Source organism: Propithecus coquereli, unplaced genomic scaffold (assembly GCF_000956105.1).
Source record: "Propithecus coquereli isolate 6110/MARCELLA unplaced genomic scaffold, Pcoq_1.0 Scaffold491, whole genome shotgun sequence".
NCBI classification, from domain to species: Eukaryota; Metazoa; Chordata; class Mammalia; order Primates; family Indriidae; genus Propithecus; species Propithecus coquereli.
Genome location: NW_012150741.1, coordinates 1,263,291 through 1,277,010, shown reverse-complemented (window position 1 = coordinate 1,277,010; position 13,720 = coordinate 1,263,291). Strand labels below are relative to the sequence as shown.

The window sequence follows — 13,720 nt, the reverse complement described above, 5'->3', positions numbered from 1 at the left end:
GTCTGACCCCTTGGCCACTCTCCCTCTCCCTCTCAGTGCTGCAGCCACACTGACACCCCTGCCGTTCCTCAAACACAGCAGGCTTGCTAGACCTGCAGGCCCCAGAGCCTTTGCACTGGCTGCTCCCTCTGCCTGGAACACTCCTCCCCCAGTTTGCTGCATAGCTCACTCCCTCGTCTCCCTTAAGTCTTTGCAGAAATGTCACCTTCTCCATCAAATTCACTAGTCACCTTGTTCTTCAGATTGAAAACGGCAATACCACGTCACCACCCCTGGCCACACTCCCAAGCCCCCTTACCCTGGTCTAATTTTTTTCCTAGCACATTTCATATATTAACATATCAAATATTCATTGTTCCTTGATGGCCCCTTCCGGTTAGAATGTAAGCTCATGAAGGCAGGGAACTTTGTTGTGTTTACTGATCTTAAACCCCCAGCACATAGTAGGGACTCTATGAATGCTCGATGAATTAAATGAAATACTTCATGTAAACTACTAAAAGCACTTAAAATGGTACCAGGGGCATAGTAAGCACTCAATAACTAAGCCAGTCTGAGAACCACAGATTCTGTGGGTTTAAAGGGACCCAGTGGAGGCCATTTCCAAGCTCCCACCTAATACAGGAGTCACTTCTACATCATCCTTCAGAGCAGTCACTGACCCTGTGCCTGAATACCTCCAGTGACAGGGAACTTATTACCTTTCAAAGTAGCTCATTCTTTCTTGGAAAAATTGTAGTGTTCTTCCTTAACTTGAATACTACTTTGTCATTCAGCCTTTCTGGGTTTTTCCATCTATGGAGGAATAGAAGGCCCCTCCCATCTCTAACTGCTTTGACTCTATTATTTAGGCCACTGTTTTGTGATATTAAATTGTATATACTGTCCCCTCCTTCTTTGCCCTCAGTTTTATCCAGGAAGCCCTTCTGCCAAAAACAGTGTCTCCCTCATAGGTCAGAGACACCTGTCTAGGAACCCTTTCCTGGCTCCAGCCACCCACCTATTGCTCAAGCCACCGGTGTAAACCGCGGTCCACCGAGAGGGGCGTAGCACACACAGCTCATGGCTGGAAATGCCTTCTGTCTAATTTCAGTCTCACTTACTGTGATCTTCTGTCCAGTCCCATGACTTTCAAAGCTGTTGCACAGCATAGCAAAAGTATAAGGCCCTTAAAGTTAGGTTTAGCTGGGTTTAAGCAGCTCTGCCACTTGCTAGCTGAGGGCCCTCAGCACGTGCGACGGCATCACACCGCCCCTGCAGGTGAGAATGAACGCGAGGGCTTGGCCCAGCCCTGGACAACCACAGGCACTCAGCAACGGAGCCACCATGAGTGGGTGTTTCTGATTATTGCGTGTGCTGTCCTATCAAAACGGGAGCTCCTAAGGAGACTGTGTTCCCAGGAAAAGAGCTCTGAGTTGGGTGTCAAGAGACAGGGTTTGAGCCCCTTCCTATAACCAGGCTGAGTGACCTGATGGAACTCGACCTCTATTGGGCTTGCTTTCTCTACATGTAAAATAAGAGTTTTTACAGATCCCTTTCTTGCCGTAAAAATCACGATTTGAAAGAATTTTTAGGCATAAGAACATGCTTGTGAAACGTCGAGTGGCGTAAGCGCAGGCATATCCATAGCTGAGGTGAGGCGCATGAAATGCTTTAGCAACTCCTAAGTACTCGAGATGCTGAACCGAATCTAGAACCGCGTGTGCGGGCTGGGGCCGTTTCTGCGACTGGGCAGGGGGTGGCAGGGCAGATTTCCACGGTGCTGGGCGGGGCCAGCCTGCCAGACCCTCCAGCAGCCCAGGCACATCCCAGCTTGGCGGGGAACAGCTCTGCCCTCGCAGCCCCATCAATCACTGAGCGGGGACAGGTGCAGCTGGGCCTGGCAGCCTCCCCGGCAGAGACAAAAGATTCCCTTTTAGCCCCAGGGGACTGTGGGAGCGGGGAGCAGAGGGGAGGACATAACCTTCCCTCACAAGTAGCCCACACGCTGGGGGCGGGAAGGCTGAGGGTTCCAGGACAGGAGGCGCTGCAGTGTGGTGGCAAGAGCGCAGGACTTGAGTCAGTAGACACCGGTCAAGTGACACCGGGCTACTGTTCCTTCTGAGGCCTCAATTTCCTCATGCATAAAATGGGAGGTTAACTAGATCCCTTCCAGATTTAACTTTCAAGCAACAGCCACGAAGCCCTGAGGGAACCTTGAAAAGCCACACCCCCAGCCCCACCCAGGTCTCATTATCCACACAAAGCAAAAGACCTGGCTCAAAGAGCCACCTGTGCCACTTGAAGCTGGACGTTAACAAGGACTTCCTAAAAACCGTCAACTGCAGGAACGGTTCCCACCCACGGCGCTCCCGACACAAACGCCCACCGAGACCAGGCAGGTGAGGCAAGTGAGGGAGGCAGCGAGGGGGCCGGAGGCCCTGGGGCAGGCCCACCCGCCTAAGAGGGCACTGCTGTCCACCTTCTGCCACTGTCCCCATGCACGAATGTGTTGACAGAGCTTTCCATTTTCCAAGAGGAACCAGAACTCCAGAATTTTGTATAAAATCTCCTACTGTTTAAATACTGGCAACTAAATTTGTAATTTTTAAAATGCATGTGGGCCAAACAAAATACATCTGTGGACCAAATTCTGCCCACGGGCTGCCAGTTTGGGACCTCTGCCGCAGACACTTTTGAACGGAAGATCTTTTCAGCAAAGAGGAGAGGACTGGATGACATCCCCTAAAAAAGGATGTGAGTTCAAAGCCAAGAGGTGCCAATCTGGGATGTTGGCAGGGCAAAGGCCCAGAAAGACCTTTCCCCTTGACTCGGAAGGAATGAGACTCCTAAATTAAACGCTGGGCTCAGTTTGAGTCTTCACAGGGTAAACACAGAGGACTCAGCAAGCCCAAGGACAAGCAATGAAATTCAAACCTGGGGGAAAATCTCAAAGAAGGTGAAGCTAAAGAAAAATGACATTTTGTGTCTTAGGGTTAGAGGTAAAAGGATCAAACCTTGAAATTGTAGGATAAGACAAGGATTCAACAGGGAGATTTGCCCAACAGGGAGACTTGTCACCACCCAGAACAGGCCATGGAAAGAGATGGAGCATCTCCATTGCTGGGGACAGGCCCCCAGAGTTGGGGGAGACCCATGTTGGGGAGGTGGCCCTGGGCGCCAGCCTCACTCACCGGTGGAAGCTGTCCACCATCTTCAGGTGGACGCGCAGGTCCTTCTTGGTGAGGTGGTCCAGCATGCGCGCGTCCACCAGGCACTCCATGAAGTAGCTGCGGTACTGGGGCAGCCCCAGGCTGGGCAGCCACTCGTTCCCGATCCACTCGTGGTTCATGTCCCCGTAGGCCAGGGTCTGCGGGAACAAGGGGAAGGAGGCCATGGGGGAGGAAGGCAGAGCCAGCAGGTTGCAGCTGGCACATCTGGTTGGGAGAAACATGAATCTGTCCTCCACCCAGGAGGGAAGAAGGGCAGTTCAGTAAGATTTCAGTTTATCTTCACTAAGAGACTGGTCCTGGTGGGGGTGGGGATTTTAAATGGAACTTTTAAGATCTCTAAATGATACGGTTCCACTCCCATATCAATTATCTAGGCTAATGAACAGAGGCAACTCTCCAGACAGGAGATAACAGGAATCCTTCCTGTGGACTCTGGAATGCATCTGCGGACTTGCCTTCCTGATTCTCAAACAGTCTCAGGCCCGCTGAGCCCGGGAGAGAGGCTGTCACAGAGGACCTGCAGTGTGGCAAGGGAAGCCCTGCTCTGAAAAACGGCTGGCATGACACAGTCCATAGGAAGTTAAGTGTTGGCTGGAGACGGAAAAAAGTAAAGGGCGAGTGGCCTGTGTCTGAATAACCAGCACTCAGTTCCCCAAGGCCTGGTTCTCTGCTGCACAAATTCTCCAGGTCCTCTGTTGCTTGCCCACATACCCGCTCTGCCTGGCCCCGCTCTGCCTGCCACTCGCACATGGCCTCCTGGCGTGAGTAGGGTGCTCCCTGCGCACCCATCCTTAGAAAGCTGTAGTTTTGCCAGTGACCCTTCATCACGCTTTCCTTGCCCCATTTGATGTTTTTAGATTGAAAAGTCTCTTGTTATCTTTTTTTTTTCTTAAAAGACAAGGTCTTGCTATGTTGCCCAGGCTGGCCTCGAGTCTCAAGCCTCCTGCCTTGGCCTCCCAAGTAGCTGGGATGATAGGCCTGAGCCACCATCGGCTATTTTGTTACCTTTCAGAATGTAATCATTGTTACACACGTAACTACATATAACACGTGTTCATTATGACCAATAAAAATGCAGCCAGCACCTGACAACGCCGCCTAAGTTAAGCAGCAGAGCATTATCCACAGTTACCCCCCGCCTGCTGCTCTTCCTCCCCTTCGGGTCTCCTGCTGCCCCCCTAAGAGGTAACCACGGTGCTGAGTTTTCTATTATTCCTTTGGTTTTAAAAAATTGCTTTACAGTTTTTACGATCACCAACGTATGTTTCTCTAAACCATATATTATTAATTTTGTTTTGCTTGGTTTTGAGTTATGGCATCCATGAATCTTTTAGAATTTGCGTTTTTCATTTAACTTATACGTCTCGGGTCTCTCCACCTCCTGTGCCGAGCAGGGTTTCCCCGGGTGAAGGTGCAGCAACCGACTCATCCCGTCCCTGTCGACGGGGTCTCCCTGTCAGCATAAACGCTGCTGCCCGTGCTTCTGTCTTCTTCTCCACTCCCATCACCACCTGCTATGGCCTCTTTATTGGTTTATTTATTGAGATTGTCTTTTTTATCTCTATTGATATGGCTTATTTATTGATATTATCCCTTTGTTTCCTGATCCATGAGGACTTTATTTGTTTGCTTCTGTATCTAGAGAGCCTAGAAAGGCCTAATACCTATATTTGCTCAATAAATATTTGCTCATTAAACGAATGAATGAAAGTCCTTTGCTCAGTTCACCAGGGGTACCTCCTGAAAGGGACAGGGAGAGGAAGAAGATCATACTAATACAAGTCTCATTATTTCCGGGAAAAGAGTCAAACCGAGGAGAAGGACCAGGAATGCAGGGGCACAGCCCTTCGGGGCTCCTCACCTGCCACCCTGAGAAACCAGAACAAGTAGCTAAAGGAACTGGAGTGGGGGTGTGTTGGCAGGAGAAGGGAACCTGAGTCCGGGGCTCTCAGCGGGACGAGGGGCTGAAACACAACCGGACGGAGAAAGTCCTGCCGGGGAGAGAACCTATTAGAAGAACACTGTCCTGAACGTCTGGGAGTCGGTTCTGACCCGGGCAGGGAGGCTTACCTGAGCCCAGCTGCCCTCCTCACTGTCCTAGCAGGAACGAGGCAGCGTGTCAGGGGAAACAGGCAAAGTCAAGAAACCTGGCGGCCTCCACCCCAAGCCCCATCAAGGAGAGGGAAAAGCTGCGCCGGCATCTGGGTGGGTGACTAGGGCGAGCTCGCTGGGATGGTTAAGAGAGAACAGAAGGCGGAGGTGTGCACCCATGTTCGCGGTGAGAGTGGGGCAAGTGTGTGTGTGGCACAAACACACTTCCGTGCCTCCCGGGCTGGAGAGGGAGCCAGGAGAAACGCCAGGCTGTCCCAACCCTCCCTGTTCCTCCACCAAGGATCGAACACAAGGGCAGGGACGCTGGCTCAGGCCCAGAGCCAGGACAAAGCCCTCCCAGCCCACCCCTCCTCCCCTGCAGCACACCAGTGGCCTAGGGTAAGCTGTGACCCTCTGGAATAGCCCCCACACACACCAAGTGCTCCCAATCTCACCCCTCTCCCCACAACCCTCCACCCTGAGAACAGAACCTGATCACACATCAGGGATATCAATCTTCTGTTAGATCTCCTGCAACCCCCTCTGACTTCCCACAACCTTCCCCTCAACCTCAGGGCAGTCATTAGTCCTAAACCCAGGCCCAGGGCCAAGGGCCAGACTCACTGTTTTAGTAGATGTTGCCAGAGTTTCCATCTCTTCGTGGGTGACCCAGACGTTCCCAGAAGACTGCAGGCAGAGAGAAAACCTAGCTGGTTCTGGGTGTGGGTCCCAGGATCCCCACTAGGCCAGGAACCCCAAGGACAAGGACAAAACTCCCTCCCCCTGAGTCCTCCTACAGGCCCAGCCCAGAGCTCTGCACGCTTTCTAGCTCTGAGCAACTTGATAGCAGAAGATGCGTCTCCTTTATCATCACATCCACACTGCTTAGCACAGTGCACAGCACACAGAAAGTGCTCAGTAAAGGTTTCCTGGATGAATATGAACGAATGATGCTGATCCAGAATGTGGGCTGACTCCAGTCACAGAGATGGACAATAACAAAAGATTTTACCCTGAGGGTCAATGGAGCAGTCTGCATTCTTTCTTGTGTTGAGGTTAGAGGGCCAGAATTCACAATTGCCCTGCTCCCTCTGTTTCCCCCAACCTGGTAATAATACAAAACCCCAGAAGGTCCGTCCTAGAAACTCTGCCCAGAGATCTGGAATTATTGGCAGGATAGAGACGGGGAAATGGAGCCCACGGGTGGTATGTGGGAGGCAGGCAACCAGGCCTGCTGGGATCCTCCTGGAATCAACATGACACCCTCCCGAAGACCAAAGAGAGCCCTTTGTGAGGATGGGAAGGAAGGGGCAGGGCTCAAGGTTACCATCTTCCCAAAGCCCAACAGGAGACTTTGCAAACACTATCCCAAGGCCTCCGAAAATGTCCTGGGGGAGGGAGAGGCCACTCACAGTCCTGGAGGTGGGCGGGGCGGAGGGGCTAGTCAGCGACACCATCTCCTGGATGGCCAGCCGGAGCTTGAGCCGGTGCAGGGCATTGCTGATGCCAATTTCCCGCTGGATCTCTGTGTCCGACAGGGCAGACATGATGGCACCACTCTTGACGTTGGCCCGGCAGGCTGCCACGTACCAGGCAGGCATCCCCACCCAGAGCTGCAGACACGGGTGGGTACACACACAGGAGGGTAATTCAGCCCCTTCTCTTGGGACCTGGGCCCCACTGCCAAGAACTTGGCAATACCAAGGGGCAAGGGCCAGCCCTCGTCTGTGGACTCGGTACAGCAAATGCAGCACACAGGAGCGCAGAGATAAACATCATCAAATCCCTCTCTTTCTTGTTTTACAGATTAAAAATCTGAGGGAAGGTAAAGGGATTTTCCCAGCATCGCATAGGTGATTAGCTCGTGCGGGCAGCCTATGAAAGAGTCAAACTGCCTGTGAAAGACTAAAGCATCGGTGGTTAGTTCCCCTTATCCAAACTTAGCTACCCATGAAGCATCAGTAAGCAGCATCAATCTGTCCTCGAGCAACTGGTATGTGTGTTTCTTGGGGGAGGGGGAGAGGGGCTAAATGCCATATGGAACATGGCACTTGGCAGGGGAGAAACATGCTGGGAAAGTTCTAGGAACACCACCTCCTGGGCCCACGCCACACATCCTTCCCTCCAGACCCCTGAGTGTCCTCCCCTTGCCCAGGCTCACCTCCAGCCAGGAGACCACAGTAGGGCCATCCCACTGGGCAAAGGGCATTCCTTTTCTGCGGGCATCTTCAAGCAGCTGGTGTCTTGTAGGAAGAGGAGCGACAGAGTCACTAGCCCTTCCTTCCCTCTCAACCACGCTTGCTCCTGGGGACCACTGGGCCATGCCAAGCACTGGAGTCCTACTACCCCTGCTACCCATCCTTGGACTTCCTCTGCTCTATGCCTGAAGCAATGTGACACTAAGAAATGGTGCAGGAACACCTCTCCGTCCCCAGAAGGCAAGGGGCTCTTACTGTGTTTGCGCACGACCTAACACACTGACTTAGCCATTCCGATGTGCCCTGCCAGAGATCCGCAGCCCCCAGGCCACTCTCCCACAGCCCTCTTGCCTCCTTCTCTCTAGGAACACCGTAAGAGCTGCCCCCAACCCTACTCTGCCCATATGGGCCAGGCCAACTCAGTTCAGGAAAGGCCTTGCTGGGCTCTGGCTCCCTGAGCTCAGCCCATGGCAGCCCAGGGGAGGGAAAATGGGTGGGGGCGCTGGGCACCCCCTGGGCAGAGCATGGCCTGTGGCTCTTACTTCTTCTTCAACCGCCGGTCCTTCTCTGCCTGGGTCCCCAGCTTGGCAGGCACCATGGGCTCCTGCAGACTGGGCTCGGAGTCTGTTAGCATAACTGGAAGGGAAGAGATGGATGTGTCAGCCGGGCCCTCCGCTTCTCCTCCCTTGGCCTAGACCAGGGGCAGGCAGAAGCAGCAGCGGAGGCTCCTCAGCACAGGACAACCCAGGAGCGCCTGAGGGGGCCACTCACTATTCCTGGAGCCTCTGCTCAACGTCCCTGCATCCAGGTAGTCCCAGAGTGGCACCAAGTATGTCATCCCCCGTCCAGAGAGTCCCCCTGGGAGCCTCAGCCCTGGAGGTGTTTTCCAGCCAGAGGGACCAAAGTTGTCCTACCCTAGACTCCTAGACAGAACCTGTTTTGCCTCCAAGCCAAGGTACAAAGAAACCCCAGACAGCCAGACATGAGCGGGCTACAAGGCTGAGAGAGAAGGATCATCCTGACTGGGGTCAGGGGTGGCAAAACTGGCACATTGAGAGATGTCTCTCTCGGCCTCCTTCCCTGGGTGCGCTCATGAGCACAAACTGCAAAGGGGAATATGCACCGTTCTGTCTTCTTCTAAGGATCTCCTCGAATTGATGCCAGAACCCTACAGAATTCATGGCAAGGGGCAGAAGCTTAGAATTCATTTAAGTCCCAGTCACTGCCCACAGTGCACGGTGGGCAGGAGGTGTGGGTAACCCAGAAGCCAGTCTGAGCCGCTGTCTTAGGTCTATGTGCCAGTGTGGTGTGGGGAACACAGGAAATCATAAGGCTTCACACAAAACACCTGTCCCCCGACTGGACCTTGCAGCTTCCCCGTCTGTGGCTGCTCCGCAGCTCCCCTCGCCCCTGTGGACTGGGGAGGAGGGTGCTCTACCTCATTCCAGGGCCCCTCCCCTCCCTGCCTTTTCTCTTCCTCCTCTTCCTCCTCCTCACTCAGCTAGCTATGTTCTGATTCACGTCTTCCTGAGGTGCAGAAAACTATAATTATGCATTTTGGGTTCAAAGGTTCCTCTCTTCTAGTTGATCAAGTTCTTCCCCTGCATGAAATGCATCAATGCTCCCACTTGCGTTGTTCGGGGGACTTCCGAACCTCTTCAACAGATGCTGCGAGGCCCTCCCGAGCTGGCCCCAGCCTGGCTGTCCAACCCCATCTCCCACTCCTCCCACCCTTTCTTCTCCACTTTGAACACACCTAAGTGCAAACAAAGCTCTCACACCCACAAATCTCTCCCTCTCCCAGGCCACCCTCTTCCCCTTGCACAGACCCCTCCTCGGCTTGGCTAATTCCTATCCGGCCTTCAAGCCTCAGCTCAGGCGTTGCTCCTAGAGGAAGCCATTCCTATTGTCCCTGCCACTCCTTGGCCAAGGTCTGAGTTTCAGAAGCACGCTGGGCATATTGCTCCCATGGGATTGTTTTAGAATCATCTCTTTATTTTTCCCTTTTCGTTACACACTGAGCTCCTTTAAGGAATGAACTATCACTCAAACACCCGTTACTAAGCCATACAGTAGTTACTCAATAAATGTGTGTGGAGCAAATAACTAAATAGATGACAGAAAGAAAAGGAGAAGGGAGGGGAAGGAAGAAAGGAAAAAAGAAAGAGATAAGGGGGAACAAAGAAGGCTACCATTTATTGTGTGCCCACCACATGCCACGCACATACTAGAACTTTGTATTATCACAGACGTCATAATGATGCTGTCCTTGCCCAAGTACGTCCTTGAATTCAACATCTACAAAGGTAGAATTAGGTGTTATAATAATATTTTGAGTCCTGGAGGCCAGATGTACTAGAAATGAGCTCCAATCAAGACCCGACTCTTCTAAAGAAAGAACTGAGAATCTCCCGAAGATGCTAGCACAGTACACCAGAATGCCTCCACCCTGAGAGAAACTTCAGAGGCCCAATCTTCCCCTCGACACAGGAAACCATCCCACAGCATGACAAATACATGGCCATCCAGCCGCTGCCTGACGCCCCTAGTGGCAGGAGCTTACCACTTGACGAGGCAGTCCACCCACCATGAACTAGCTCTCACGGAAAACTGCCTCTCCAGAGCTGAGCTCTGCCTGCCTGTGGCTTCCACCCGTTGGTCCCCGAGAGGCAAGCACGGAAGGCCGGGTCCGAGTACACCCTCCTGCTTCTGGCACCCCTAGGCCCGCCCAGACCTCTGCGTGGAAGGGGACAGAGACCATGGCCCGTGGCTCCATCCCGACTCGGCTGGATCAGCCTGCCCTTCTCCTTCTTCCCAAACAGGCGGCCAATGGACGACTTGATGCCCTTGCGCTTGGCACCCTTGTGCAAGGAGTCCTGGCTGCTGTTGCTGCTGCTGGGGTTGCTGCCCTGATCCTCCAAGGCACTACAGGATGACAGCCAGGAGCAGGTGGAATAAGAAGAAATATGCTTAAGTTACAGCAGGAGAGATGGAGGTTAGACCTCAGGAAGTGTCAGAATTGGGGTGAGGGCGAGGGGGTGTGATCAGAGCAGGTGACTAAGGGAAACATTGGAACATTCTTCCTGAATGGTGTTTCAAAGAGAAGTGAGACATTCAGGTGCCTGGGACAGGCAAGATGCAGTCCCCGCAGAGGCAGAAGGAGGGATGAGATGACTTTGGGATGGAGAGACTAGAGGTCTCTCTTACCTCTTGCCTTCTTCCTGGCTCAGGGCTGGATGGCCAAGCTTCTCTAGCCGCAGCGTCCTGGGTGAGGAAGGAGGAGAAGTCTCACATTTTATGGTGGCTTTATCCTCTCGGTTCTCTTCCCGAGACACTGGCGACTGAACAGACAGTGGAGCCGTCAGAGGGTAGAGGGAGAGATGTGGGGCCTGCCTACCCAGCCCAGAAGAGGCAGAGGAGCGTGGAGAAACGCAGTGGGAAGGCCCTGGGCGCCTCTCTGAGTTCAGACTCAGACTCAAGGGCCTGGGGGGAGAAGCCAGAAGGGAAGGGCCTGGGAGCAATGAACCCGTTAGGACCTGGACATCAGGCAGCACTCACCAGCAGCTTCCTCCTATGCTTTCTTAAGTCACTGGGCTGGAAGAGAGAGTGAAGGGTGAGCTGGACTCACCATCTGGAGGCCCTAAAGCCAACCCCAAGGGGAGCCCAGTGGTCTTAGGATGAGAAGATAGGATTCAGTGGCTCACACAGGCCTGGAGAGAACATCACATCAGAAAAAAGCCTGGCCTGGAAAACAAGCCAGGGCTCCCTCTGGAAGAGAGGAAGGGGTGTGGGCAGGGGGGAGTTTCTTAAGCATTCTGGGCTTATCCAGAGGAAAAGGAAGGCACTACACGGGGCCTTTCCAATCCCAGGACAGGCTGGTGGCCTGACATGTTGGGGTCTGCACACACCATGGGAAGACGATGCCAGGCCCCGCTGAAAGAAGAGGAGCTACTGTCCCTTGTAACCTCCCCCAGTGCCGAGCCCAATGATGGCAGTTGCCTCTCACCAGGGTCATGACCCCCATTCGGTCCAGGTCCTGGGCAGCGCTGCGGGAGGTAAGCTTAGGTGTGGAGCGGCCGCTGAGTGGGGGGGACGCACTGGCCAGCGACAGAGCGGTCAGAGAGGTGGGGATGGAACTGCGCTTGCGCAGCTGTGTCAGGTTTAGGGCCTCCATGCTGCCGCTGGTCACACGCGTCTCAATCTCCTCAGCGCGGAGCTCCGTGGACTCCTTCTCTTCCTGAATCATCCTGGAAGGTGGGCAGAACCAGACCTCCCCATTAGCCCCAGCAAGGACCAGCAGGAAGCAGAGCTCGGTGATGCCCACAGTCACCATCCTGTGACCACACACAGAAGGCAACGCCCATCCCTTTTGGCATTGCCGGGATGGACACGTTCTAGCAGGCACGCCAGGTTTTATCCCACTGGAGCTGAGAAACATGTCTGTCTTGTTAGCTGGCCTACCACCCCCAGTTTATCAAAAGCAGTTGCGGGGGAAGGAGGCAATTTGGTCAGTGGAACACAAACCATCCTGGAAGTCAGACTTCTGTCCTACCACTAACTACAAGGGTGACCTTGAGTCAAGCATGGTGCTCTCTGTGCCTCTGTTCCCAACATACACAATGTCTGGAGCAGTTGAAGCCAGTAGCTCCCAAATAGGAACTTTCAACCGATGCTGATCCCCAATGGGTTTTCCTTGTTCCGTGGAAAAATGGGAGAAATAATGATAATGGGATGTGCGTGCATGGGAGGCCCTCAGCGAGGGGTGTGTGTGTCACACTTACACGCACACATGCCGATGTAGGTGCCAACCCTCTTTCAAAAAGAAAGAACTTGTCTTTATTCTTTATTCTGAGAGTATGTCTTTCCCACTTTAGGGACATTAAAATGGTCTTTCCTATGATTATGAAAGTAAATGGTAGTTATCTTTAATGTCTTACTTTGCAAAACAAAAAGTTGGTGATCCTATGTTAGTACCCTTCTGTGTGTGTGTGTGTGTGTGTGTGTGAGTGTGTGTCTTTGTAACCAGTCTGTGAAATCCAAAAGTCTGGGAACCATTAAACTAGATGACCTCTACAGCTCATAAAGCTCAAATAAAATCTGGCTCAGATTTCCCCTTGTGGTTTATCATTAACATTAATAAACTCATTAAAAAGGCAGGATAAAGTGAAGGTTTTTCCCAACTTTCCCTGCCACCGTTTCTATTTGATGCCTCACTATAGACAGGAGGCCTAGCACAGAGGACCAAATTTAGACTCCAGTTTGAACGCTGGCTCTTCCACTTACTGTATGGCTTTCAGCAGGTTATTTACCCTCTCTGAGTTTCTTTTCCTTTGTCTGTAAAACAGGGATCGTGCTGCCTACCTCCAGGACTGTGCTAAGACTGACAGTCGCATTTGTAAAGCTCTTGCCTGAGCCGGCCTCAGTAAGTGGGAGCCAAACTCTTGGTGGCTATGATTGGCTGCAGGAGCGGCAGGAACTCAGCCTCCATCCTCCCAAGTCCGGTCACATCACCAGCCCCGAGAGGAGAGATGAAGCCTGACAAGTCCCTTTGGGGCCCTGCCCCTCTCGGTCCAGCACTGGACCCAAACCTTGTGGATGCCCCACAGAGGGTCCCTAGATCGTGGCACTCTAAGGTGGAGCTATGGGAGATGAGCAAATACGTGCAGGATTTCCTGCAGTGCCCAAACACAAAGGGGCCCCTGCCTTCAAGGCTTTTCCCAGGCCTTCCACCCCGTGCTAACCTGATTTCCTCGTTGATGGCATCCAGCTGCTCCTGCAGCATCATGGCCAGGGTCTGGGCATCTGAGTGGCCGCTGGGAGAGACAACATCCATGGAGTCCACCAGACCCCCTGGCTCATCCTCATCCACGTCAGAGATCTCAGGGTCACTGTCAAAGGCAGGCGCAGCCGTGGAGGCCAGCACCCCAGGCAGTGGAGACGGCTCCCAGTCCTTAGCAAAGAAGGAGAGTGAAGGAGTAATAAAAGGACACCCCAGATAACAGCAAAACAGGACACTCCCCACCTCTCCCCGGCAGCATTGGCATCGCCTGGGAGCTTGTTAGAAAGGCAGACGCTCAGGCCACGCTTCCAGACCTACTGATCCAAAATCTGCATTTTAACAAGATCCCTGGGTGATTTCTTTGCACATTAAAGTCTAAGAAATATTGCTCTAACTACTTTAAAAACTAGCTAGCAGAGTGGTTTAAGAACAGATTCCAA

At 53.0% G+C, this 13,720-nt stretch overlaps 1 protein-coding gene across 2 annotated transcripts in view; it reads right to left on the bottom strand.

The window, feature by feature from the left end:
- Positions 1 to 13,720, bottom strand: part of PPFIA4 (protein tyrosine phosphatase, receptor type, f polypeptide (PTPRF), interacting protein (liprin), alpha 4) — a 47,987-nt gene that overhangs the window by 9,765 nt on the left and 24,502 nt on the right. The window contains exons 15-25 of one of the 2 annotated variants that reach the window (XM_012655917.1): positions 13,243 to 13,451; positions 11,508 to 11,748; positions 11,060 to 11,095; positions 10,709 to 10,842; positions 10,260 to 10,426; positions 8,044 to 8,137; positions 7,465 to 7,546; positions 6,716 to 6,916; positions 5,928 to 5,990; positions 5,283 to 5,309; positions 3,174 to 3,349 (exon numbers count right to left, since the gene is read on the bottom strand). In XM_012655917.1, coding sequence (XP_012511371.1) covers positions 3,174 to 3,349; positions 5,283 to 5,309; positions 5,928 to 5,990; positions 6,716 to 6,916; positions 7,465 to 7,546; positions 8,044 to 8,137; positions 10,260 to 10,426; positions 10,709 to 10,842; positions 11,060 to 11,095; positions 11,508 to 11,748; positions 13,243 to 13,451 — 1,430 coding nt within the window. The remainder of the gene's footprint in view (positions 1 to 3,173; positions 3,350 to 5,282; positions 5,310 to 5,927; positions 5,991 to 6,715; positions 6,917 to 7,464; positions 7,547 to 8,043; positions 8,138 to 10,259; positions 10,427 to 10,708; positions 10,843 to 11,059; positions 11,096 to 11,507; positions 11,749 to 13,242; positions 13,452 to 13,720) is intronic. The other variant, XM_012655918.1, reaches the window with a different exon arrangement.